This window comes from Phyllobates terribilis, unplaced genomic scaffold (assembly GCF_046119375.1).
Source record: "Phyllobates terribilis strain yellow unplaced genomic scaffold, ASM4611937v1 Scaffold_4__5_contigs__length_816908805, whole genome shotgun sequence".
NCBI classification, from domain to species: Eukaryota; Metazoa; Chordata; class Amphibia; order Anura; family Dendrobatidae; genus Phyllobates; species Phyllobates terribilis.
Window position 1 is genome coordinate 68,603,742 of NW_027362764.1, and position 24,089 is coordinate 68,627,830.

Sequence of the window (24,089 nt, forward strand, 5' to 3'; positions counted from 1 at the left end):
TGTGATCATGTGTACATACCTTCATCTGTTCCTTTGGTGTGTCAAAATGATATAATTGTTCATCTGCCTTGACTTTGGTTATCACCTTGTTTCCTGCAATAATTGCACACTCATTGTCTTTGAATTTTACTGTAAGTCCTTTTGCTGTTAAACGTTTCACAGATAATAATCCACCTTCCAATTTTGGAACATACAACACATCCTGTACAAGTATCTTTGAATCTTGTCCTAACTTGTTTGAACAATTTAGCATACATTGTCTGATACTTTCTGCGGTTATTTTGCTTCCATCTGCAAGATAAATGGCTTCTTTCTTATCTAAATCAAGATCAGTAAAGAAATTCTTGTCACTTGTCATATGACTCGTTGCTCCTGAATCAATAAACCAACCAAGTGATGATTTCTTGTCTTTTACTTTAAATGTGCCATTCCAATTATTCTCACATGAATCGGAAATTGTGTTTTTTACTTTCTGTGTATGCTTTTTATGTTGTAATTTTTGTCGTTCTGCTTTCCATATGGTACAGTCTTTCTTTAAATTACCTTTTTTCTTACAGCTGAAGCATTCTCTTGTCTCTTTATTATAGGGTTTTTTAAATTCTGTAGCTTTAAGAGCGTTTTCACTGTACTTTTCAGTAGAAGAATCATTTCTTTGTTCTTTTCTTCTCTGATATTCATCTATTAGTCTTGTTTTCACAAAATCTAATGTAATGTCAGTTTCTTGTCTCGTCTCAAGGGCATTTATCGAGGCTGCATACGAATCTGGTAAACTGCACAATAATATAGCTGCTACATGACTATCTTTAATGTCTTCACCAATAGATCTTAGCTGTGATTAGTGTTGAGCCACCCCCGTAGTGTTCGAGTTCAGTTCGGTTCGTCGAACACCCGTGTGTTCGCCGAACTGTTCGTCGAACTGTTCGTCGAACACCTTCGAACACCGTTAAAACCAATGGCAGGCAAACAAAAACACATAGAAACACATAGAAAACACCTTCAAAGGTGTCCAAAAGCTGACAAACTGCTCAGAAGACACAACTAACACATGGAAAAGTGACAAGTACATATAGTCATGCGAAAAGAAAAGAGGTGGAGGAGTAAAAGGAGGGGGGGACACAGATATAGGCATGTCATGCCCTTCTAAAATCCAAAAAGTGAGAAGCCGACACGTTCAGTCCGCTCCTGCCCGTGCCACCTCCGTGTCGCCGGGTTTGTGCCAGAGCCGCGGTGAACCCTGACGGCCAGCCCCCCTCTCCCAATACTGGTGCCTGTCCGCTGGTGGGTCGAGCGAGCCCCCCTGTGGTGGAGGCAGCTCTAAGCTTTTTAATTTAAATTGTCTCTCTAATTTGAATAAATACACTTTAAATCCATTTACAAGGATCTATTGGAGGGCAAGTCTCATGCCAGCAGCCGCGTAATTCCAGCTCCAGTAGCGTCCACTAAAGCTGCTGCAGTTAAAAAGCTTTTATAAGGATCGAGCTCGGCTGTCCACCGCAAGGCATCCTACTGCCAGTCCGAGCTCCTATGCCTTGGGGTGCCTCCTGATGCTCTTCACTGAGTATCCCGTGGTCCCGAAGCATTTCCTTTGAAAAAATGAAGTGTCCAAACTACAGGTGGTTTAGCTTGCTTAACAGCCGGGATAATCCGCTGACTAGCAGACCCTGCTACTAGGCACAAAGTATTTCCTGGGCTAGATGCAGTTAAAAATTTGTAATTAGATACTCTCGTTGGATGCTGAGAAAGCATTCCATAGAGTCTCCTGGCACGCCATATATGATTCTCTTAAAAAGCTTGGGGTAGGGGTCTAGGGGACCCTTTTATAGCCAAAATCACGGCCCTGTATCGCAATACGTCACCTAGGCTGAAGATAAATGGAACTGTAGCACCCTGAGGGCTCGGTTGCTACAGAGGTATTGCACCTCACCCAGAGGTGTGATATCTCACTCTCAGGTAAGGATGTAGTGTGGATCAGGACCCGACACCTGCATGCATTACACCACATTGCCGTGGGGCAGGGCGACCAATATGCCCCTGAGATGGGCACGACAGTCCCTGTCCCTGGCTGGAGTGGGGGGAGGGAACACTGAGGAAGGGGAACCCTGTAGTGCAGGAGCAGGGAGGAAGCAGTTCCTGGGTGCATTGAGAAGGGAGTATAAAACGTGGGCACCATCTTAGTTCAGTGCAGAGAAGTCTGAGCAGAAGTGGCAGGGAGCAGGGGCTCTGCATGAGCTCTGCTCCGGAGGCGGGCCTAGTAACAGAGGCCCAGGCCTGGAAGAGGGAGAAGGAAGGAAGAGGAGCGGAGAAGGCTCCAGGAACGAGGAACGAAGGGATCTCAGGGGTGCGGACGGGCGAGTCGCCACCGCACGCCCGAATCCACCTGCGTGGAGGGGTCAGGCCAAAGGGGGAGACCGGTCCCCGAAACTAGTGGAGGCAGGAAACGACCCTCAGCTAGAAACAGGAGGCTGTGACATTTTATGTGGCGCAGCCCCTCGCTACACCCGCTAGGAAGGCACCACATAGGGTCAGGGAAACTGGCGCCAAGTTTACCAAGAGGAGGCCCGAGGCAGCCGGACAGAAGGGTTGGTAAGAAAGGCCAGACAAAGGACACACAAAGGGGGTCCTGTGAAGCACTCCAAAGTTATCTGGGAGTTGTCTGAGCCCCTCACCTGGTGAGCACAGTACGACGTGGGCAGCCGTTACCTGCAGCTGTGGTCTGGATAATAAGAACTGTGAGTAAAGGCCCTGGACTGCATCACTGACTCCGTGTCATTACTGCTGCTGCCCTGCACCATCACCCCCATCCTCCGCATACACTGCCCTGAGGCTATACTCCTCCCGTGGGGAGTTATGCTACGCTCTGCTGCACCCACAACACCAGCCTCAGCGGTCTGCCCTGGAGCGGCGGTTCACTCTGACCGCAATCCACGGGTGGCGTAGTCGGACATTTAAACATCAAAACCACATAAATAGTTCCGCCACTGGTTTGACCGCCCTGAGCCACGGAACCGGGTTGCCGCCACGGAGACTACAACCACCAGCATCCACCAAAAAGGGTCCGGCTCCGGGTGTCCCAAGGCCCAGGGGGCGCGTCAGAACATTTTCATCACCTTTCACAATCACCAATGGGACAAGGCAGGGATGTTCTCTGTCCCCTCTCTTATACATCCTAGTGACGGAGCACCTGCTCTCATCAATTCGCCATAACCCCAATATTAGGTGGATTGAGGTGGGAGGCACCGAGTACAAGTGCTCTCTATTTGCTGATGATGTCCTAGTATATATCACTCAATCACATATATCCATCCATGCTGTTATGGCTGAAATAGATCACTTTGTTACATGGTCAAATTTTAAAATCAATGCAGCGAAGTCTGAGGCCCTCGATGTCTCCCTCCCCAAATCCATATAGGATTCCATCCAGTCCAACTTTCCCTTTGCCTGGCCCTCACAGGGTATCAAATACTTAGGAATTCCTATTCATAGAGACCTCTCCCATCTATGTTTACTTAATTTTGGGCCCTTTATTGAACAACTCCATACAGACCACGGTTGGCAAGTTAGAACTGTAAGATTCACTACGTGAACCACTGGTGTTTTGTGGAAAAGCACATGTACACTGTGTCCCAAATTATTATGCAAAAAGTGTTTAGGAGTGATAAGGGAAGAATTTGTTTGTTTGTCAGTTAAACTCATTGATGGTGATGTGTGTCAGGGCTCTTTATATCACTGTAAGCAATTGCAGACACCTGTGCTAATTAGTTTGGCAGGTGTGTCCAATGAAAGGCAAGACTACTTAAGAAGGCTGTCTCACATTATTAAGCAGCCTACATTTTCTGCCAAAATGGGAAAGAAAAAGGATGTGTCGGCTGCTGAGAAGCAACAAATTGTGGAGTGTTTAGGTCAAGGCATGACTACAATCAACATTGTGCGATGATCAGGATGAAGTGTCTTGGCAATCAAGAAGTATGTAGCTGATTCACAGTACACACGTGTGCGTGCTGATAAGGGCAAATTGAGGACTCTTTCCTACAGGCAATTACGTCAGGTTGAAAGAGCAGCGGCAAAAAAGCCTTGTCATAGCAGCAGACAAGTTTTTGAAGCTGCTTGTGCCTCCAACGTCCCCCGAACAACAAGATGCAGGGTCCTTCTGAGGTTTGCAGCTGTGCATACGCCATCCTGTCGACCTCCTCTATCCACTTCACACAAGCAGAAACGGCTCCAGTGGGCCAAACATTACATGAAGACTGATTTCAAAACTGTTTTGTTCACGGATGAGTGCCGTGCAGCGCTCGATGGTCCAGATGGATGGAGTGGAGGATGGCTGGTTGATGGACACCCCACGCAAACACGGCTACAGCGCCAACAAGGAGGAGGTGGAGTAATGTTTTGGGCTGGAATCATGGGGAGAGAGATTGTCGGCCCCTTTAGGATCCCTGAAGGCGCTAAAGATGAACTCCATAATGTATGTGGATTTTCTCAAACAGCACTTCCTGCCATGGTTCAAGAAGAAGAACCGTGTATTTCACAGCAAGATCATTTTTCTGCATGATAATGCACCATCTCATGCTGCACATATTACATCTGCATCTCTGGCTGATATGGGCATAAAAGGGGACAAACTTATTGTGTGACCCCCATGCTCCCCTGACCTCTACCCCATTCAGAACCTTTGGAGCATCATTAAAAGGAGTGTCTATGATGGCGGGAGGCAGTTCACATCTAAGCAACAGCTCTGGGAGGGTATTCTGTCCTCATGCAAAACAATTGAAGCAGAAACCATCCAAAACCTGACAAATTCAATGGACGAGAGAGTTCAGAAGCTCCTTTCGAACAAGGGGTCCTATGTGAAAATGTAACATCACCTAGAATAAAGTTTTGAGTTGAAAACTGTTTGATTTCAGTTTCTAACAACCTGCTAATGCTTATAATTTCAAAAATGACCATTTTTTTGGTCTTTATTAAAATGAAAAGGTTGATCGAAAAGTTTGGGGGATCTAAGAGTGTGGCAACCCAGTAGTCATGATTACTTCGAATTCTGACAATATGAGGGTCATGCTGCAGGTAGTGCAGCAAGAAGGCACTTATGTGTCTTGCGCATCTCGGAGCCCCAAAATTATTTTCCGGGCTAGATGCAGCTAAAAATTATTATTAATTTTAAATCTGGTGAAGCTTTAGTATAGATGGCCTAATAGGATCAGTGCTGCACACTGCTACAAAGCATAAATTATTTTCCAGTCAAGATACAGATAAACATGATTAGTAATTTTAAATCTGGTGGAGCTTATTATAGATGGCCTAATAGAATCAGTGCTGCACACTGCTACAAAGCCCAAATTATTTTCCAGCCAAGATACAGATAAACATGATTAGTAATTTGAAAGCTTAAAACGGTTGGTAGGGTGATTTTAACCAATCATCAAGCTTTTACTCTCCCCAGGATGACACAGGGGTAGAAAAGTCGTTTCGGATCCATGATTTGTTCATCTTTATGAACGTGAGTCTGTCTACATTATCAGTGGAGAGCCGCGTGCGCTTATCTGTCAGCACACCACCAGCAGCGATGAACACACGTTCAGACAGAACGCTGGCTGCGGGGCATGACAAGATCTCCAAGGCGTAAGTGGCTAGCTCCGGCCATTTATCCAGATTGGAAGCCCAAAAAGAGCAAGGGTCCAGTGACACAGTCGTGGCTTCAATGTTTACTTGGAGATACTCCTGTACCATCGTCTCTAGGCGTTGACTATGTGTCAGACTTCTTGTCTCCTGTGGCCTTGCAAAGGATGGGCTAAAAAAGTGGTGAAATGATTCCGCAAAATTGATGTTACCAGCAGATACTGTGGTTCTGTTACGGTTTGAGTGCTGAACACTTGACGATCCCACGGTTGGCAAGTTGGAACTGTGAGATTCACTACGTGCACCACTGGTATTTTGTGGAAAAGCACATGTAAGATTCTGCAACAGTCTCTGCTGATACTCCTGCATGCGTGCATCCCTTTCTATGGCAGGAATAATTTCTGCAAATTTACTTTTGTACCGGGGATCTAACAGTGTGGCAACCCAGTAGTCAGGATTATTTCTAATTCTCACAATTCGAGGGTCATGTTGCAGGTAGTGCAGCAAGAAGGCACTCATGTGTGTTGCGCATCCAGGAGCACCAAGTCCCTGTTGTGTTGGTGGCGAGGTAACAATCATGCTTCCTTCCTCTGTCCTCTCCCCCCAACCTCGCACAACAAAAATGTGATCAAGGTCTCCCTCATCTGATGAGTCTTCCATCAGTTCGTCCTCCACTTCTTCCTGGGCTCCTGCACCTTCCTCACTAGTTTGGCTGCTACCATGCGCCCTGGTAAAACCATCTCCCCCACCCTCACATGCCTGCCGCCTTGGTGCTGCCGACCGTCTGGACCTTGCAGATGTTAGCCCTTCCGCATACAACTCCTCCTCCTCTACTTCCTCCACCTCCTCTTGTGCCACCACCTGACTCCGAATTCTGTTTAACATGTGCTCCAGCATGTAAATCACCGGAATAGTCATGCTGATAATGGCATCGTCAGCACTAAACATCTTCGTCGCCATTTCAAAACTGTGCAGAAGGGTGCATAGGTCCCTGATCTGAGACCACTCCTCCAGCGTGATTTGCCCCACCTCTGGATCTCGTTGGCCCAGGCTATATGTCAGAACGTATTGCACCAGAGCTTGTCGGTGCTGCCACAGTCGCTGCAACATGTGCAGAGTTGAATTCCACCGGGTAGGCACATCGCATTTTAGCCGGTGAAGTGGCAGGCCCAACGACTTCTGTAGAGATGTAAGTCGCTGAGCTGCGGGATGCGAACGGCGAAAGTGAGCACACAGCGACCGTGCCCTCTGCAGAAGGCCATCTAGTCTGGGATAGTGGGCTAAAAATTGCTGGACAACCAGGTTCAACACGTGAGCCATACAAGGCACGTGTGTGACATTGCCCCGGCGAAGGGCCGCACCCAGGTTTGCAGCATTGTCGCACACGGCCTTCCCTGGTTTCAGGTCCAGTGGAGACAACCATTCATGAAATTGGTTCTCCAGAGCTGACCACAACTCCTCAGCTGTGTGACTCACATTTCCCAGACATTTCAATGTAAAAACCGCCTGATGACGCTGAGCCCTACTGCCAGCATAATAAGGAGGTGTGCAGGATCCCTTCTGCGCAGTTAGAAAGCTTGTGGCATGACCAGACAGGCTTTGGGTGCAGGTGGAAGACCGAGAGGAGGTTGAGGAGGCAGAAGCAGTGGAGGAACTTTGACATAAAGAGGATTGACGCACAACTCGTGGGACGGCAAGACTTGGACAGCAGCCCCTTGTCCTGCTGTCACCATAGTTACCCAGTGCCCAGTCAGCGACATGTAACGCCCCTGTCCATGCCTACTCGTCCAAGTGTCTGTGGTGAAATGCACCCTGTCACACACAGAGTTTCTCAAAGAAGCGGTGATGTTGTGTGCGACATGCTGGTGGAGCGCAGGCACACCTTTCTTTGAGAAGTAGTGCCGACTGGGCATCTGGTACTGGGGCACTGCGACGGACATAAGGTCTCGAAAATCCTCTGTGTCCACCAGGCGGAAAGGCAGCATTTCTGTAGCCAAGAACTTGCAGATGGTGAAATTCAACCTCTTAGCTTTCTCATGGCTAGGAGGAAATGGTCTTTTACTTGTCCACATCTGAGGGACGAGGGCTGGCTATTGTGCTTAGACGGGGTTGATAAGGGTGTCCCCGGCAAACTGCCGGTCTGTGAGGAAGATGCAGGCGGACATGTTAGGTTGCCTTGATCCAAAGGTGGTGCTATCGATGTCGGACAGCGCTCAAGACCAGCTGGTGTTACCACCTCCAAAGAAAATGATGACCTGCCAATCACGCTGGCTGTTGCGGGTAAAGAGGTGGCAGGTCTGCGCCCCGAAACAGGTGTGACTGCTGTCCCCCCAGTCACAGAGGATGAAGAGGCCGCGGATGCACAAGATATGGCAGACGGTGGTTGGCCCGGCCGGCTAGGCCGCATTGTAGCACACTGAGCTTCCCACTGCAACTTATGCTTCATGTCCATGTGCCGGTTCATGCATGAAGTACTCAAACTATGTATTTTTTGGCCTCTACTTAGCTTTTGCTGACAAATGTTACAGATAACACGAGTTGGGTCATCTTTATCGATCTGAAAAAATGCCCAGGCTATGCAAGGCTTAGCACCAATGCGACCTGAAGAGCCACCACCACTTGTGGTGAGAGGCAGAGTTGTGTTTGAGGATGCAGTTGTTGACATGCTTCCAGTACTACGTCTCTGTCCAGGAAGGCGCAACCTGACCTCGTCGTCACTAGCTTCTTCCTCCACCTCCTCTGCTGACCTCATCTCTTGGCTGACTGTGGGTTGACAGTAAGTGGGATCTCCAACCTCATCATCATCACCCTGTGCGTTATCACACCCGTCGTCCTCAGAGCCAACCTGTTCCTGCCCTGACAAAAAACTAAAGTTGTCGCTCCAATCAGGTATTTGAGTCTTATCATCGTCTTCCTCATTGTCTCCACCAACAGGAGTTACAGTTTGGGAATGAGGGTCTACATTATGGTCAGAACCTTCTGCGTCTGGTCCTGGATCCGACTCATAAAGATTCTGGGCATCAGTGCAGATCATTTCCTCGTCTGGATTCACAGAAGCGCTGGAGTCGACCTCTGATTCCCAGGCTATAGTATGAGTAAACAGCTCTGCAGACTCAACCATCTGTTCTACCTCATACTCAGACGGGCAGCTGGAGATTTGGGAGCTGTGAGGAAGCAAGTGCGATTGGGGTGACACCTTTGAGGACTGGAGTATTTGTGATGTTGAAGTTGATGTGGAGGAGAGCCCACTTAAAGGAGCACTTGATATCCGTTGAAGCACCTGCTGTTTTTGTGCCTCATCTGGAATTTGTAGCGATTGGCGTGGCCGTAAGAAAGGGATCTTATCACATTGTCCACTAAAAGAAGTAGACATTTTAGTTTGGCTGGAAGATGGTCTTTCTTCTGCAGATGTTACTGTTGCTTTAACACCTACCCCACGGACACAACCTTTTTTCCCCTTCCCAACACGCCTATTCCCCTTTCCACCAGCAGCAGGCCTTTTTCCACTCATTTTGGTGGTTAACTAATTAACAACTCTGGAGTTGTTTGCACAAAAAAACAATGGATGGGAACCGAGCAGAGCTGAGTGGCCAAACTGTGGTATTAGGCCAAAACTATTGGCTGGGTTAGATGCAGAAAAAAATTATATTCAATTTGCAACCTGATGGAGGTCAGTATAGATGGACTAATAGAGAAAGTCCCACACACTGCTAGAAGTCCAAATATTTTTTCAGAGCTAGATGCAGAAAAAAATATATTCAGTTTGCAACCTGATGGAGGTCTGTATAGATGGATTAATAGAACAAGTCCCACACACAGCTAGAAGCCCAATATTTTTTCAGAGGTAGATGCAGAAAAAAATATATTCAGTTTGCAACCTGATGGAGGTCAGTATAGATGGACTAATACAACAAGTCCCACACACAGCTAGAAGCCCAATATTTTTTCAGAGGTAGATGCAGAAAAAAATATATTCAGTTTGCAACCTGATGGAGGTCTGTATAGATGGATTAATAGAACAAGTCCCACACACAGCTAGAAGCCCAATATTTTTTCAGAGGTAGATGCAGAAAAAAATATATTCAGTTTGCAACCTGATGGAGGTCAATATAGATGGACTAATACAACAAGTCCCACACACAGCTAGAAGCCCAATATTTTTTCAGAGGTAGATGCAGAAAAAAATATATTCAGTTTGCAACCTGATGGAGGTCTGTATAGATGGATTAATAGAACAAGTCCCACACACAGCTAGAAGCCCAATATTTTTTCAGAGGTAGATGCAGAAAAAAATATATTCAGTTTGCAACCTGATGGAGGTCTGTATAGATGGATTAATAGAACAAGTCCCACACACAGCTAGAAGCCCAATATTTTTTCAGAGGTAGATGCAGAAAAAAATATATTCAATTTGCAACCTGATGGAGGTCAGTATAGATGGACTAATAGAATGATGCTATGCCCAAAAGATTTTACTTCACTAGGTGCAGTAAAAAAATTGGTATTCTATACACAGGTGGTATATCTTGCAACACAGATAGGCTACTCCACTGACTAACACACTCTGCAATAGGCCAAAAAGGATTAGCTTTGCTAGATTCAGCCAAATGCTGTGAAAAAAACTTGCACAGCACTGGCACAGACCTGCCTGGCAAAAACTGATAGGAACTGATGTAACCTAGTCCTGAAAAGGACTCCAATTACAATTAGTCTTTACTCCCACAATCTATCTATTTAATAGCACAGACCTGCCTGATAAAAGTCGTAGGAAATGCTGTAACCTAGTCCTTAAAAGGACTGCAATCACAACTATTCCCTACTCCCAAGCTATCTGTAGATTTGTGCGAAAATTGGCTTGAAATTAACAAGGTATAGCGCACACAGCAACAGCGGTGCCGTCTAACACGCAGCTGCAGCAGTGAGAAAATGGTGGCGACGGGGAAAATGGCTTGGTCTTATAGGGCAAGGATATGTGACATACACTGCCAATGATACATGCCCTTGCTTGTGTGAAAAAAAGCACTTCGCTCCGTGTGTGCGCTGCTGATAGGCTGACAGATTGCACCTCCCCACTGTAAATGCGGGAAAGAGAAAAAAAAATGGAGATCTTCATTGTTCCTGCAGAGATCCATCCCCTGCCCCTCCCCCCACCCCGCTGTACACTCAAACTGCGTATTAACATTAATTTTCATCATTACTGAGAAAAAATCCAGTTATGATTTTGGTGCACGAACAGTTATCGAACATAACCTCGAAAAGCCAAATTTTTCTCAAATTGTTCGTGTTCGCCGAACGGCTCGAACACCGCCCAAAACAGCTCGAATTTGAGATTGGCGAACAGTTCGAGTAGAACAACGCTCATCTCTAGCTGTGATATCACTTCCATCATTGAGAATATGTGCTTCTGCATGTCGTCATTTGCACTCAATCTCATACTGTAAAGCTTTCTTAATAAAAATAACTTGTGATTCAAGCTAGGTCTTTCATACAGTTTTCTTAATTCTTCCCACATTCCTTTAGCTGTTTCTTCATTTCTTATATGTATTAATTGAGCATCATTCACTAATAAGCTAATGGTGGCTCTCGCTTGTCTATTCTTCTTATTCCACGTCTGATTATCTTGATCTGGTCTTTCTGTAACAATTACTTCCCATAAATCATCCTTAGACAACATCTCTACTTTGAATTTCCATAATTGATAATTTTCACTATTCAGTTTAGCTACTGTGAATTTCAGTTCTGTGTTACTCATCATCTTTATATAGTCTTACTTGTTTAGATAGTTGTACTGAAGATATTCTCCTGTTTTTTCTTCTTGCTGATAGTTCCTGTATGTCCTGCCTGTGTTGAATTCTCTGTAATTATATCCAGCTCCTGGGATCATGAATTCCTTTGTCACTCTGTATCTGGATTTATTTCCTTCTGTTTACAGAGCTTATCTGTGTGCTCCGTTATCTGGGGTTATAAACCAGGATCCTCTTGTAGTGCGGGCCTGTAGTGTCTGGGCTTTAGTGTCTGGGCTGCGTCCTGGGTTGCCTGGGCCCATAACCTGTCGCAGAGTGCATCTTCTTACAGTCACCACTGTACTTACGAGAGCTTCAATCAGAAGGATATCTTGAGTAAACAGTATTTACTTCATACTGGTTAAACATGAGATACAATTCAGATGCAATTGAGATACACAGTCCGTGTGCTGCTTACATAACACATTCAGGAAAGAAAGAAAAACACAGGAAATAAAAACAACCAACAATTGAGAGCTTTTCTCCCCTCATTATAGCAAGCATATAACTATACACACTATCGCCATCTGCTGTCTGGTTAGCATAAAGTCCTCCTTTCACTTATAGTAAGTCCTGATCTGTTGCATATGCCAACACCACTGACCGACCATCTGCCTTTTTTTTAAATGGATAGGCAAAATTACAAACAGATCATAATTCATAATATTCAATATGGTTACCTATGCACTAGGAATGAACAAAAGATCACTTCAGTACTCCGTGCAAACTTCCTCAGCCGGCACTTGAATGCCGGCATCCTGCGAAACTCTTGTAACTATGAGGTTCCACGATGTCAAGTTTAGTGTTGAGCAAATTTGTTCGGATGTTATCTGTGTGACAGCTTGGCAAATCAGGGATGTTCATGGGCGGAGCCGATTTTTTGGCATGAACAAGCCGGAACCCTGAACACAAACCCGAATTTGAAATGCCGAACAAATTCGCTCAACACTAGTCAAGACATTATATGCAGCCTCACACAACGTCATGACGTGTCGTGCCACAACATGACGATGTCATTGGGGCCTGCCAATTGCAAGAGGCACTCAGGATGACGGCATTTGAGTACTGGCCAAGAAAGCTTACACAGCCCTTGACTAGCTGCCACGGAGAATTGAAGCGGATGCCAGAGAAGGGTTGTGCAAATGTTTTCAACATGCACCCCATTTTACATCGCTTTCACCATTCCCAATTTCTAGGGGTTAAACACAAATTTGAATAAGAAGTTTGTGTAATTTATAATAATGGCCTCTTCTTTGCTTTGAAACTTTTTACATTTTTTTTAAATAAAATTTAAAAAAATACTGGTGTCTTCATGCAGTACCAGGGCATGCGTGCTCCCTAAGGGGATGGGAGGTCATGCGGCGTATGCTATCAGTGCATCCTGTATAACTACACCCATGAGTAAGAGAGAAGGTTATCGTTATACCAGTTACCAATAAATTAAGAAGTACTTAATATAAAATAAGAACTGATTCTAAGGTAAAAAATAAATGTTACCAAACTATCGTCCAAATATAATATTGCTCTTCTATTAATCCACTGTAAGGTATCTTTCGGAGTATGGGGTTCTGTTTTAGGTTCCAGGCTTTAAAATGAGAGTAAAGATTTCTCTTACATTGAGGTGCTGTAGAATATAATCACCGTTCTAATGTACTTGCACTGTATATAGGGCCAGGATGCATTATTTGAAAGTCGAAGTCAGGCATTTCAAATCGATACTAAAATGAGTTCTTTACAGTAAGAGTAATCACACTTTGCAATGCTCTATCTAACTACTGTTTATGGATAAAAGTATTGGGACACCTTCAGACTACACCTACAAGTGCTTTTATGACCTCCCGTTCTACATCCATAGGCATTTATAGGGAGATGGCCTGCCCTTTACACTTATAACAACTTCCCCTCTTCTGGAGAGGCTTTCTACAAAATGTTGGAGGTGTCTGTTCAAATTGTCTCTTCAGAAAGGAAGAGGACTAGAACTCTAGTGCCACCTATTGGAAGTAGCAATCCTAAAAGTCAATATCGACCCTTTAACGAGCCTTGTCACATGACTTAGGATAAAAGCCAAAGCAGAATCTCAATTTGCAGACACTGTGTTTCATGGTACTGCCCCTCGTCAGTGCAAAGAGTGAGATCTGGTTTAGCTGTGTGAGAGGCTTCTGACCGGGATCCAAGGGGTAAAGTTTCTCCATGCAGAGAATGACATGTCAAGCCTGGCACGCCAAGGTGAGGAGACTTTTAAGCCATGCACTGCTCCTCTGGGAAATTATATATGCAAATTGTCTCTTCAGAGAGGAAGAGGACTAGAGCTCTAGCACTACCTGTTGGAAGTAGCAATCCTACAAGTCAATATCGACTTTTTGTTCATTCATTCCGAAGAGCATTCGTCAGGACAGTCACTGATGTTAGAGGAGAGGCCAGGCTCACAATCTCTGTTCTAGTTCATCACAAAGGTGTTGGATGGAGTTTCAGTCAGGGTTCTGTGCGGCTGGACATGTTCTTCTACAACAAACTCCCCCAACCATGTCTTTATGGACCTTGTGCACTGGGCACAGTCATTTGGAATAGAAAAGGGCCTTCACAAAACTGTTCCCATAAAGTTGGAAGCTACAATTGTCCAAAATGTCGTATGTTGAAGAATTAAGATTTCTCATCACTGTAATTAAGGAACCTATGCTGACCCCAGAAAACATCCCAATAGTATCCTCCTCCACCAGACTTTAAAGCAGGCACAATGCAGTCAGGCAGGTAATGTTCTCCGGGCAACTGCCAAACCCAGAGTCATCCATCAGACAACAGACAGAGTAGTGGGATTCATCATTCCACAGAATATGTTTCTATCTGACCCTTTGCATTGTACATGGTGATGTAAGGCTTGGATGCAGCCATGGAAATCCAGCTTTTGTGTTGATTTTAATGACGCTCCCCCTGGGCCGTGGGGTACTCGGTAGCCGGGCCGGTCGATGCTGGGGGATGTCACAGTGGCAGTGACCCGGTCCGTGACCCACGGCGGTCAATAAAAGGGGATAATAGTTATTATAGTTTAATGTTCGTGACGCCACCTGTGGTATACGACTATATGGAGCCACCGCTGCGGTGCAGATCCCCTGGAGCTGATGGTGATGCAGCAGAGTTGGTTCAGCTCTCCACAGGCAGAGCTTAGCTCCAGGGCGGTGCCGTGATGATTAGTGAGGTAGATGTTGCTATGCAGTGTAGTGCAGGGGATGATGGCGCAGATAATAATTCTAGGACACAGTGGGGTGCAGTCTTCAAGGTTTACTCACAGTTGTTGAACTCCGGGCAACCAGGACCAGGGTAACCTCCCACGCCATCCTGTGTTTACCAAGGCAGGGGTTCAGCGAACTCCCAGGTGTTTCAGGAGTACATAACGGGACCCCATTCTGTGTGCCTTCCTCGGTCGTCTTCCTGCGGTGTGCCTCGCAACCAGTATCCCAAGCCGGTAACCTCGGATTTTGGCGGGCAACCTGCAGTCCCCTGAATCCTACTGTATGTGGCTACCTTTTTAGCGATGTAGTTGCGGTTGTGAGCAGCTGCACCCTGAAAGTACAGAAGCCTCTGGTTTCTAGCTGAGCCTTGTAATTCTCCACTAGTTAGGGGCCAGGCCCCTTTGCGGCCTGATCCCTCCACGTTCCTGCACATTCGGGCGCACGGGTGGCTTTCTGCACTTCCCGCGCCCATAGGATCCCCTCACTTCTGGAGCCTTCCCTCTGCTCCCTTCCTCGTCCTGCCAGTCCTCCTGGGCCTCTCACTCTAGGCCTGCTCCTCTGAGCAGAGCTCCTACAGAGCTCCTGCTCCCTCTCCTTCTCCTCTCAGACTGAACTCTCTCTTCCATGATGGTTCCCTCTTTATATACTCCTACTGAAGTGCTCCCCTAAACTACTTCCTCCACCCACACCCACTACATGGTTCCACCCTCCAGCTAGGGACCAGGGATTGTGCTCTCCCTTAGGAGCAATCTCGCCCTTCCCTCTGAAGTGGAGTGTAATGGGTGCAAGTGTGTGGGTCACAGGCAGTACTCCATCCTTACCTGAGAGTGGGATACCACACCTCTGGGTGAGATGCAGTACCTCTGTGGCAACTGAACCCGCAGGGGTGCCACATTAATATCAGACGAACTTTGCAGTTATGGAGTCAGCAGAGCATTAGTGACTTTTCCGCCCTCTGCTACTCAGCACTCGGCCCCCTGCTCTTTAACATTACGGGGTATTCACTTTGGGGCTGAGTTGCTGCGGTTCCTTCCATTTCTCAATAATATCACTCACAGGTGACGGGGAAGATTTAGGAGGGAAGAAATGTAATGAACGGATTTGTGACACCGGTATCAGGACTGCATAAGCCATTCTATCACACATTAGTAAAGGCAGTAAGCATGGAGAGGGGCCAGATGTTATACACGGGGAGCGAAGGGCCAGATGTTATACACCGGGGGGACAAGTTGCCAGATGTTATACACCGGGGGTGAAGTAACAGATATTATATGGGGGGAGGAGGGAGAATGGCCGGATGTTATAAACCAGGGGTGAGGGGCCGGATGCTATACACCGGTGGTGAGGGGCTAGATTTATACGCTGGAGGTAATGGGGCTCGATATTATACACCTGGGGCAATGGGACTAAATAAGAAACCTGAATTTAATGATTAAGTCGCATGTCCAAATACTCCATATAGTGCACATTGTGTATGGTGTCCTGTATATGACCTTCAACCATTTAAAAAAACTAAACCTGAAATGCAATAAATAATATAAGTAGTGATCTATTATGTTTGATTATATATCAGAAATAGATGAACTCATGGGAAGACTGAAAGCAGCATTGACCTGTATCAAGCCTGACCATAACCATAGGAGAAAGCAGCGAAGTCTTGTAATCCCAGGAACAAGCCATGAGCCATTACCTGTTCCAGCAATGACATCGATGAATGATAATGAAAAGCCTGAAGGAGGCCATAATAATATACCTGAGAGTCAGGGTCATTCAGCCGGATGGCTCACGGTAATGCATGAATACTCTGCACTGTGTTAGAAGTTACTAGAGGAGAATGGGGCCAAAGTCATTGAGATATGCTCCCAATAAAAAATGTTCATGAATTTGAGGGCCCATTCTAGTTTTTTTTTGCTATGGGGCCTTTTGATTTATGTGGGTGCCCCAGGTGTAGAGCTTAAAGGGGTGGTCTGACACCTTAAACGTATTTTCTAAATATCTATCCTCATACCCTAACCACTTTTGTAATTTGTTTTATTACACAAAATTTTTCACTTTTCCCTACCTAGTTAATCCCTAAATTGTTTTTTTTACTGCACTTCTGTTTTGTTTGAGAGGAGTCTCAAATGTGACATCACAGGAGGCTGGGGATGCACTCACTGTCCACAGCGTCCATCTTCCTTCCCGGGAAAAGTACGTCATCCAGAGGGCTGCGCTGCAGTTGCTCACTAGTTTATTGCATTGACGCCACCTCTGAAAACATCTTGGATCTTGGGCGATGGACTCGGTGGGAGAGGTGAGTGCAGCACTGGCACTCTGCTCTATCTCCACAGCTTCTGTGAAAGATGTCGGTAGAGGGCAGAGATAGAAGCAGTGAGTGACACCAGGGCCTAAAAGTAATAAAATCAGCTGTACTTACTATCCCCTGCTTTAGCGTTGCTTCTGTGGCACCCCAGGGGTCTGGTTTCCACAGTAACGGCAGTGTTATGTCTGAGAGCAGGTGGGAGGTCTCTTGGTCAGGAATCCTATGCATGCCACACCTCCTGCCCAGTCCTGGGAGGGGAAGGACTTCCCCTATATAAACCTGGGGCTGAGGCAGGGTTAGGGAGTTCAGAGGGAGAGTTCAGCCAGGAGGGCTGACAGGGAGCTGTGGCTCCGGCTGGGCCCAGCTCCTGGGCCATGCCAGAAGTAGAGAAGAGAAGCAGCATAGGAAGAAACAACAGGAGCTCTGTGGGAGCAGTGCTACAAGGAGTCAGGGGCTGGCAGCTGCAGAGCTCGCCCTGACTGAGAAGATTTCTTACCGGACCCGGAGTCCGAGGCTGTGGGGACTAACTCCTACCCAGCAGCAGAATCCGTCAGGCAGGGGATTTCAGGTCCTCTGGCCAAGAAACCCGAAGGCACGGTCACACGCATGGGACCAGCACCACCGTCGTGGAGCGGAAGCTACTAGAAGGCCCCGAGTCACCGGCCATACGGGTGAGCACCACACGGTACACTCAGGGACGTGGGCTACTTATACTCGCTTCTAGCAAGGTAGCCAGAAGAGTATCGTTAGTTTGGGAGGCCTACAACTCCGCCTGGCCAGGGGAGATCCCATCTGCTCAAGGACTGACCAGGCCCCAACCGCTAGCCAGTACTCCGGGAGGGTCTATCTTTGCCACCAGTAAAGACCCTGAACTACACCGCATCGTCTCTGAGTGGTTCCTGCTACCCCCATCATCCACGTCGGCTGCCCTGAGGCCATACCCCTCCCGTTGGGGGTTATACCATCCACGCTGCACCATCCTTCCACCGGCCTTAGCGGTCTGCCCTGCAGCGGCAGCTCCATAGCTGCATTCAACGGGTGGCGTAGTCGTCCATCATCTACCGCTGATACATCGCCGCTCAGTTTGACTCCCTGGGCACGGACCGGGTCACCGCCACGAGACTACAACCCTCAACAGATCCGTCTCCGAGTAAGCTCCCGTGCGCGCGATGCCGCGCGACGAAGGCCCAGGGGTGCGTCACTTCTCTGCTGCTGCTCTCTGTAGTTGTTTACAGGCATCAGTGATGTCATCATAACTACAGTGCATGTGACCATGGCAGCAAATCACTGGGCTCATTCTATCTACATCTGCTTCACCACCGAGCCCAGTGATTGGCTGTTGAAATCATGTGTGGTGCAGTCTTGACATCACCAATGCTGCCTATAAATAGTCAATGGGAACAGTGATGGAGAGCAGGGGAAGATGAAAACAACTGATTTTATTATTTTCATATAGGGCAGTCGAATGAATATCTAACCCAGCAGTGCTGTCATAAACAATGCAGGAGTTTATAGGAGTGATATACTGTATATCTGGTAAGAAGAAACCCCTAGAGCCTTTAGAATGAAGGACTCTAAGGGTCTGTGCACACTGTACGGTTTTGTCTCTTTTTTTTGCATTTTTTTCTGTGCAGATGTCACAAAACCTGATGTCTTTCCCAGTGCTAGCAAAGCAAATAAGATTCCTGAAGTCTCATGCACACGTTGCTTTTTTTTTTCTTGCAGATTTGCCGCAAATTTAAATCTGCAACATGTCAATTCTTTCAGCATTTTGGTTGCAGATTTCACACATACTAATGAGTGGGGAAAACATATGCAAAAAAAGTGTCAAAAGCACACCAAAAAAGTGTCAAAAATAAATACATTTTTTTGCTGCATTTCTCCTGCCAACATATTAGCATTTGCAGCAATTTTTTTCTGCTGCAAATATTTAATGTGTGCTCATACCCTAACCCTTTAAGGGTGAGGAGATCATATTTTTTTTATTAAACTTCTAGACAACCCCTATCAAATTGCAGTCAATAATTATGTTGGGGATTACTACATCCAGACAGGCCTTTTCATTGCAGCAGCCATTATTACATGGTGGCCATTAGGATGAATGACCGTGATACCCGAATGGCTTATGTCATCCAGAACGGGAGTTACTTTACATATGTGATATCCATATGCCCTAATAAGACATATAGACAGGGACTGTCTTCATGTGACTTGAAGGAAGCTAAGAAAGTGCATTGACACGCCCCCAATGCACTTCCAGCCTGATTTACATTTGACTCCAAGATTTCTCATCACACATCGGACACCTATAATTTTTATTAAGGGAAAAGCGCCTATACAGCCATACCACTACTTCATATGTAAAAACATGTTAACCAGTTGTATTTATTTATTTTTTTAAAGCTGCTTTGTTTCTTATTTTAGAGCCATCATTGTTTTTCTGCATATGAACTTGTGAAAATTGTTCTACAAAATAGCCGATCTCCAATTTCCCAGGAACAGTTTAAACAGATGAGCCCGGCAATAATCCACCAGCTTCTCTCCTGCACATGCCCAGTACAAGACTTCACGAGTACACAGCTCCCACCTCCCACCACCCTAGAAAGTGAGTCTCCCACTATATTGTCTTTTCAATAATTAATTTGCATTTTTTGATTTGTTTTTTTTTTTGTACTATCATAGTTTTCCATGTGTTGTTGTACAGGGTATGGATACAGCACAATTGCGGTTTTACTTCTGACAATCGGATCCATGTTTGGAGCTACTCTCATTATATTCAGTTCTTGTGAAGAGAGCTATAAACTCATCTTACAGCTGTTCGTGGGACTGGCTGTGGGGACACTCTCGGGGGATGCTTTGTTGCATCTGATTCCTCAGGTAAGCTTTATTTTCCATTTATTGAAGCGACATATTTGTATCGGTATTGCCACTGGCAGACACAGATGTAAGGAGATGTGAAGCGCCCCCTGGGCCGTGTGTGTGCGCGCGTGTGGGTTACCCAGAGCCGGGTCTCTGGGGGTTGTAGACTCCGTGGCGGCGACCCGGTCCCATGGCTCAGGCTGGTCAAACCAGTGGCAGTCTTTTATAAGGTTTTTATGATTTAATGTCCGACTACGCCACCCGTGGATTGTGGTCAGGGTGTACCGCCGCTGCGAGGCAGACTGCTGAGGCTGGTGTTGTGTGCACAGCAGAGGATGGGACAACTCCCCACGGGAGGAGTATAGCCTCAGGGCAGTGAGTGTGGATGATGGGAGTGATGGTGCACGGGTGAAGCAGGAACGACTCAGAGTCTTTGCAGTGCAGTTCAGGGTCTTTACTGATGATGATAAGGCAGACCCTCCCGGGAGTACTGGCTAGCATAAGAGGCCTGGTCAGTCTGTGAACAAACAGGAGTTCCCCTGGCCAGGTGGAGTTGTAGGCCTCCCCGTCTGTCTGCACTCTTCCTGGCTACCTTGCTGTAAGCGAGTGGAAGTAGCCCACGTCCCTGAGTATACCGTGTGGTTGTCACCCGTATGGCTGGTGACTTGGGGCCTTCTGATAGCCTCTGCTCCTCGATGGCGGTGCTGGTCCCTTGCTCGTGACTGAGCCTCTGGGCTTCTACAGCCAGAGGACCTGGAATCCCCTGCCGGCTGGTTTCTGCTGCTGGACTTAGAGATCCCCACAGCCTCGGACTCCGTTGTCCGGTCGTAGTATCTTCAGCCAGGATGAGCAATATCTGCTTCCAGTCCCTGGCACTCAGCTCCTGCTCCTACACAGCTCCTAGCTGTTGCTTTTCCTGTGTCTGGAACTTCACTCCAGGCTCTAACTGAACTAACCCCGCCCCAGATCCAGTTTATATAGGGCAGATTCCTCCCCTATCTGGTCTGGGACAGGAGGTGTTGCATGTTTAAGGGCTCCTGACCAGGAAACCTCCCACTTGCTCTCAGACGTAATATTTCTATTACTGTGGTAACCAGACCCCTGGGGTGCCACATTCCCCCCTAGTGAAATTTAGTACTCCGGGACTAAACACATTTTTAAGAAAAACACAAATACAAGGGTATAAACAATAACAGGAAAAAGTACATTTTGTCTTGATGGTCACGGGATTTCCGTAACCGGGTGTCCATATCACCCAAGGTAAAGTTTTAGAATGGAGTAGGGGACCTGTCCAAAGCAAACCCCAAACGTTGGCCCTGGGCGTGGCTGCAAGGCGAAGCTAACTACTTTGGACCACACGGGGCCACGCCAGACAGGTTTTTCTTCCGTGGCCGACTTCGCAAGAGGCACCAAGTGCAACTATTTACAATGTAGTTCCGGTTATTCAGCGTCCATAACCTGTCAGTCCAAATAAACCTGCAGGGTAACTAGAGAAACATAATGACTAAACAGGCAACAAAAACATAAACCATTTTCAGCATTTGCAATTTACAGGTTAATCCACATTACTTTCTAGATTTTCCAGCGAGCGGGCATTTGTCCTCTAGTGCTCCTGGTGGACCTACGTAACCCACTCTCTGGCTCTGCAGTACAGGGTGTAGGAGGTGTTGCGGGTAGGCCTGGCAGCTTCCTGAGTACTCTTTGGCTTACTAGGGGCACGACAGGCTCACTAATAGCAGAGGGTTGATTCTCCTGGGCTTTTTGTATGGATCCTTCTGCCTCCTGGGCTGGCTGCTCTCCCGACACTCCCTGTTCTTCTGTAGGCCCTTGAGGGGCTGGCTGGAGAAAGGTGATGACGGGTACCACAACTGCGTTGTTGACTTGAGTCCAGGACCGGGGAAAGTCTCCGAGTACGGTACTGATCATTTCTTCCTTTTCCTCTGCGGGTTGAAGGATATCCTGGTCTTCTTCAGCACCTTGTAGCTGCTCGGGACACTTCTTCAGGTGGTCTCTGGAGACAGTGCCTGTGGTCTCTCCTCCGTCCTTACTGATGACACATACTTTTGGGTTCTCATGGCTTGAGGGCAGTACGGTGTACGGGTCCTTCTCCCACTGGTCATCCAACTTGTGGAGCCGTCTCTTCCTCTTCAAGACCTGCTCTCCAGGTGCCAGGGGAACAGCGGGAGCATGTTGGTTATAAGTCCTGTCTTGACTTCCTCTTGCTTGAGACAGACTTCGCTCCACGGCCTCCTGTACTGTCCGGTACTGCTGCTGCCGTTCCGTGTCCCAGTCTGCTTCTGGTGAGGTGTCCTCGGGTGTCAGGACTCCCATCTCCAGGTCAATTGGCAGCTTACCAGGCCTTGCTATCATTAGGTAAGCCGGGGTACAGTTGGTGGAACCTACGGGGATGTGGTTATCAAGTCCACCAGATCAGGTAGTTTTTCAGGCCACAGACTGCGTTCTTCCAGGGGCAACGTTTTTAGCAAGTCTTTCACTACCTGGTTCATTTTCTCACATAGTCCGTTGGTCTGAGGGTGATAGGGCGTTGTTCTTATCTTCCTGCAGCCATACAGGTTGCAGAACTCATGGAAGACCTCTGCTTCGAAGGCTGGTCCTTGGTCCGTCAACACTTGCTCCGGATACCCGTGTGGACGGCAGAAGTGCAGCTGGAAGGCTCTGGCTGCTGTTTGAGCCGTTAAGTTTTTGACAGGGACCACCACCAGGAACCGGGAGTAGTGATCTACGATGGTGAGGGCGTAGACGTACCCAGATCTGCTTGGAGCCAGTTTCACATGGTCCAGAGCTACCAGCTCCAGTGACTTCCTGGTGATGATGGGCTGCAGAGGAGTCTTCTGGCTGGCACGGTCCTTCCTTCTTAGGTTGCACGGGCCACAGTCTCTGCACCATCTCTCGATGGCTCCTCTCATGCCTACCCAGAAGAACCGTCCACGCAACAGGAACTCCAGCTTCTTCCATCCGAAGTGCCCTGCTCCATCGTGGTATGCCTCCAGAACCATAGCCGCGTCTCGTCTCGGGACCACTACCTGCCAGGTCAGTTCATGTGTCCGGGAGTTGACAGTTCTCCGGCACAGCTTCCCCTTGTAGAGAAACAGTGTACTCTTCTCCTTCCACAGCTGCTTGGTCTCCTCCGGGGCGTCTGGGCATCTCTTTTACCAGGCGGACTGCTGGGTCACTGTCTTGCGTCTCCGCCCAGCTGTAGTGTGGTAAGGGATTGAACGTAGCAGAGTGCCTGTCCCTTACACGGTGGGAATACTGGGTAATCCCATGACGGTGGAACGCAGGGAGTTCGATCTCTTCCAGTTCCTCTTGATCTTCCCCTCCGTCCGGTACGTTCGGCATCCTGGACAGGGCATCTGCGTTGGCATTTGAGCGTCCTGCCCGATATTTGATGGTGAAGTCATAGTTGGACAGGCGGGCCATCCATCTCTGCTCCAGGAGACCAAGTTTCGCAGTGTCCAGATGTGTCAACGGGTTGTTGTCCATGTACACGGTGAACTTGGAAGAGGCAAGGTAATGCTTGAATCGTTCCGTCACTGCCCACACCACTGCCAGGAACTCTATCTTGAAGGAGCTATAATTCTCAGGGTTTCTCTCTGTGGGCCGTAGTTTTCGGCTGGCATAAGCGATTACCCGTTCTCACCCCTGCTGGATCTGGGACAGCACCGCTCCTAGTCCGATGTTGCTCGCGTCCGTGTGGAGAATAAAGGGCTGGCCATAATCAGGGTACGCCAGGATTTCATCCCCCGTGAGGGCCATCTTCAGCTGGCGGAAGGACTCCTCTTCCAGCTTGTCCCACCTGAAGGGTGGCTTCTGGTTTTTGGCCTTTCTGGACTGGCCTATTAGGAGGTCCTGCATAGGAGCGGCCATTTTGGTGAAGCCAGGAATGAATCTTCGGTAGTAGCCTACCAACCCGAGGAGCTGCCTCACTTCCTTTATGTTGGAGGGTCTTGGCCAGTCCTTAATCACTGTGATCTTATCAGGGTCAGGAGCTACTCCATCAGCACTCACCACGTGTCCCAGGTACTGCACCCTTGGTTTCAGTAGATGACACTTGGAGGGTTTCACCTTTAGGCCGAAGCCTGCCAGAGCATCGAACACTTCTGCCAGGTGCTTTAGGTGGTCCTCATAGGTCTTGGAATACACAATGACATCGTCCAGGTATAGCAGGACCGTCTCAAAATTTCTGTGCCCCAGACAGCACTCCATCAGCCTCTGGAAGGTCCCTGATGCGTTGCAGAGTCCGAACGGCATACAGTTGAATTCGCTGAGACCCATCGGGGTGGT

The 24,089-nt window shown here is 47.5% G+C and overlaps 1 protein-coding gene across 1 annotated transcript in view; it reads left to right on the top strand.

The window, feature by feature from the left end:
• SLC39A12 (solute carrier family 39 member 12) overlaps positions 1 to 24,089 on the top strand; it is a 142,719-nt gene that overhangs the window by 23,407 nt on the left and 95,223 nt on the right. Inside the window, exons 4-6 of the mRNA XM_073677468.1 lie at positions 16,197 to 16,411; positions 19,350 to 19,530; positions 19,630 to 19,802. Of these exons, the coding sequence (XP_073533569.1) occupies positions 16,197 to 16,411; positions 19,350 to 19,530; positions 19,630 to 19,802 (569 nt within the window). The remainder of the gene's footprint in view (positions 1 to 16,196; positions 16,412 to 19,349; positions 19,531 to 19,629; positions 19,803 to 24,089) is intronic.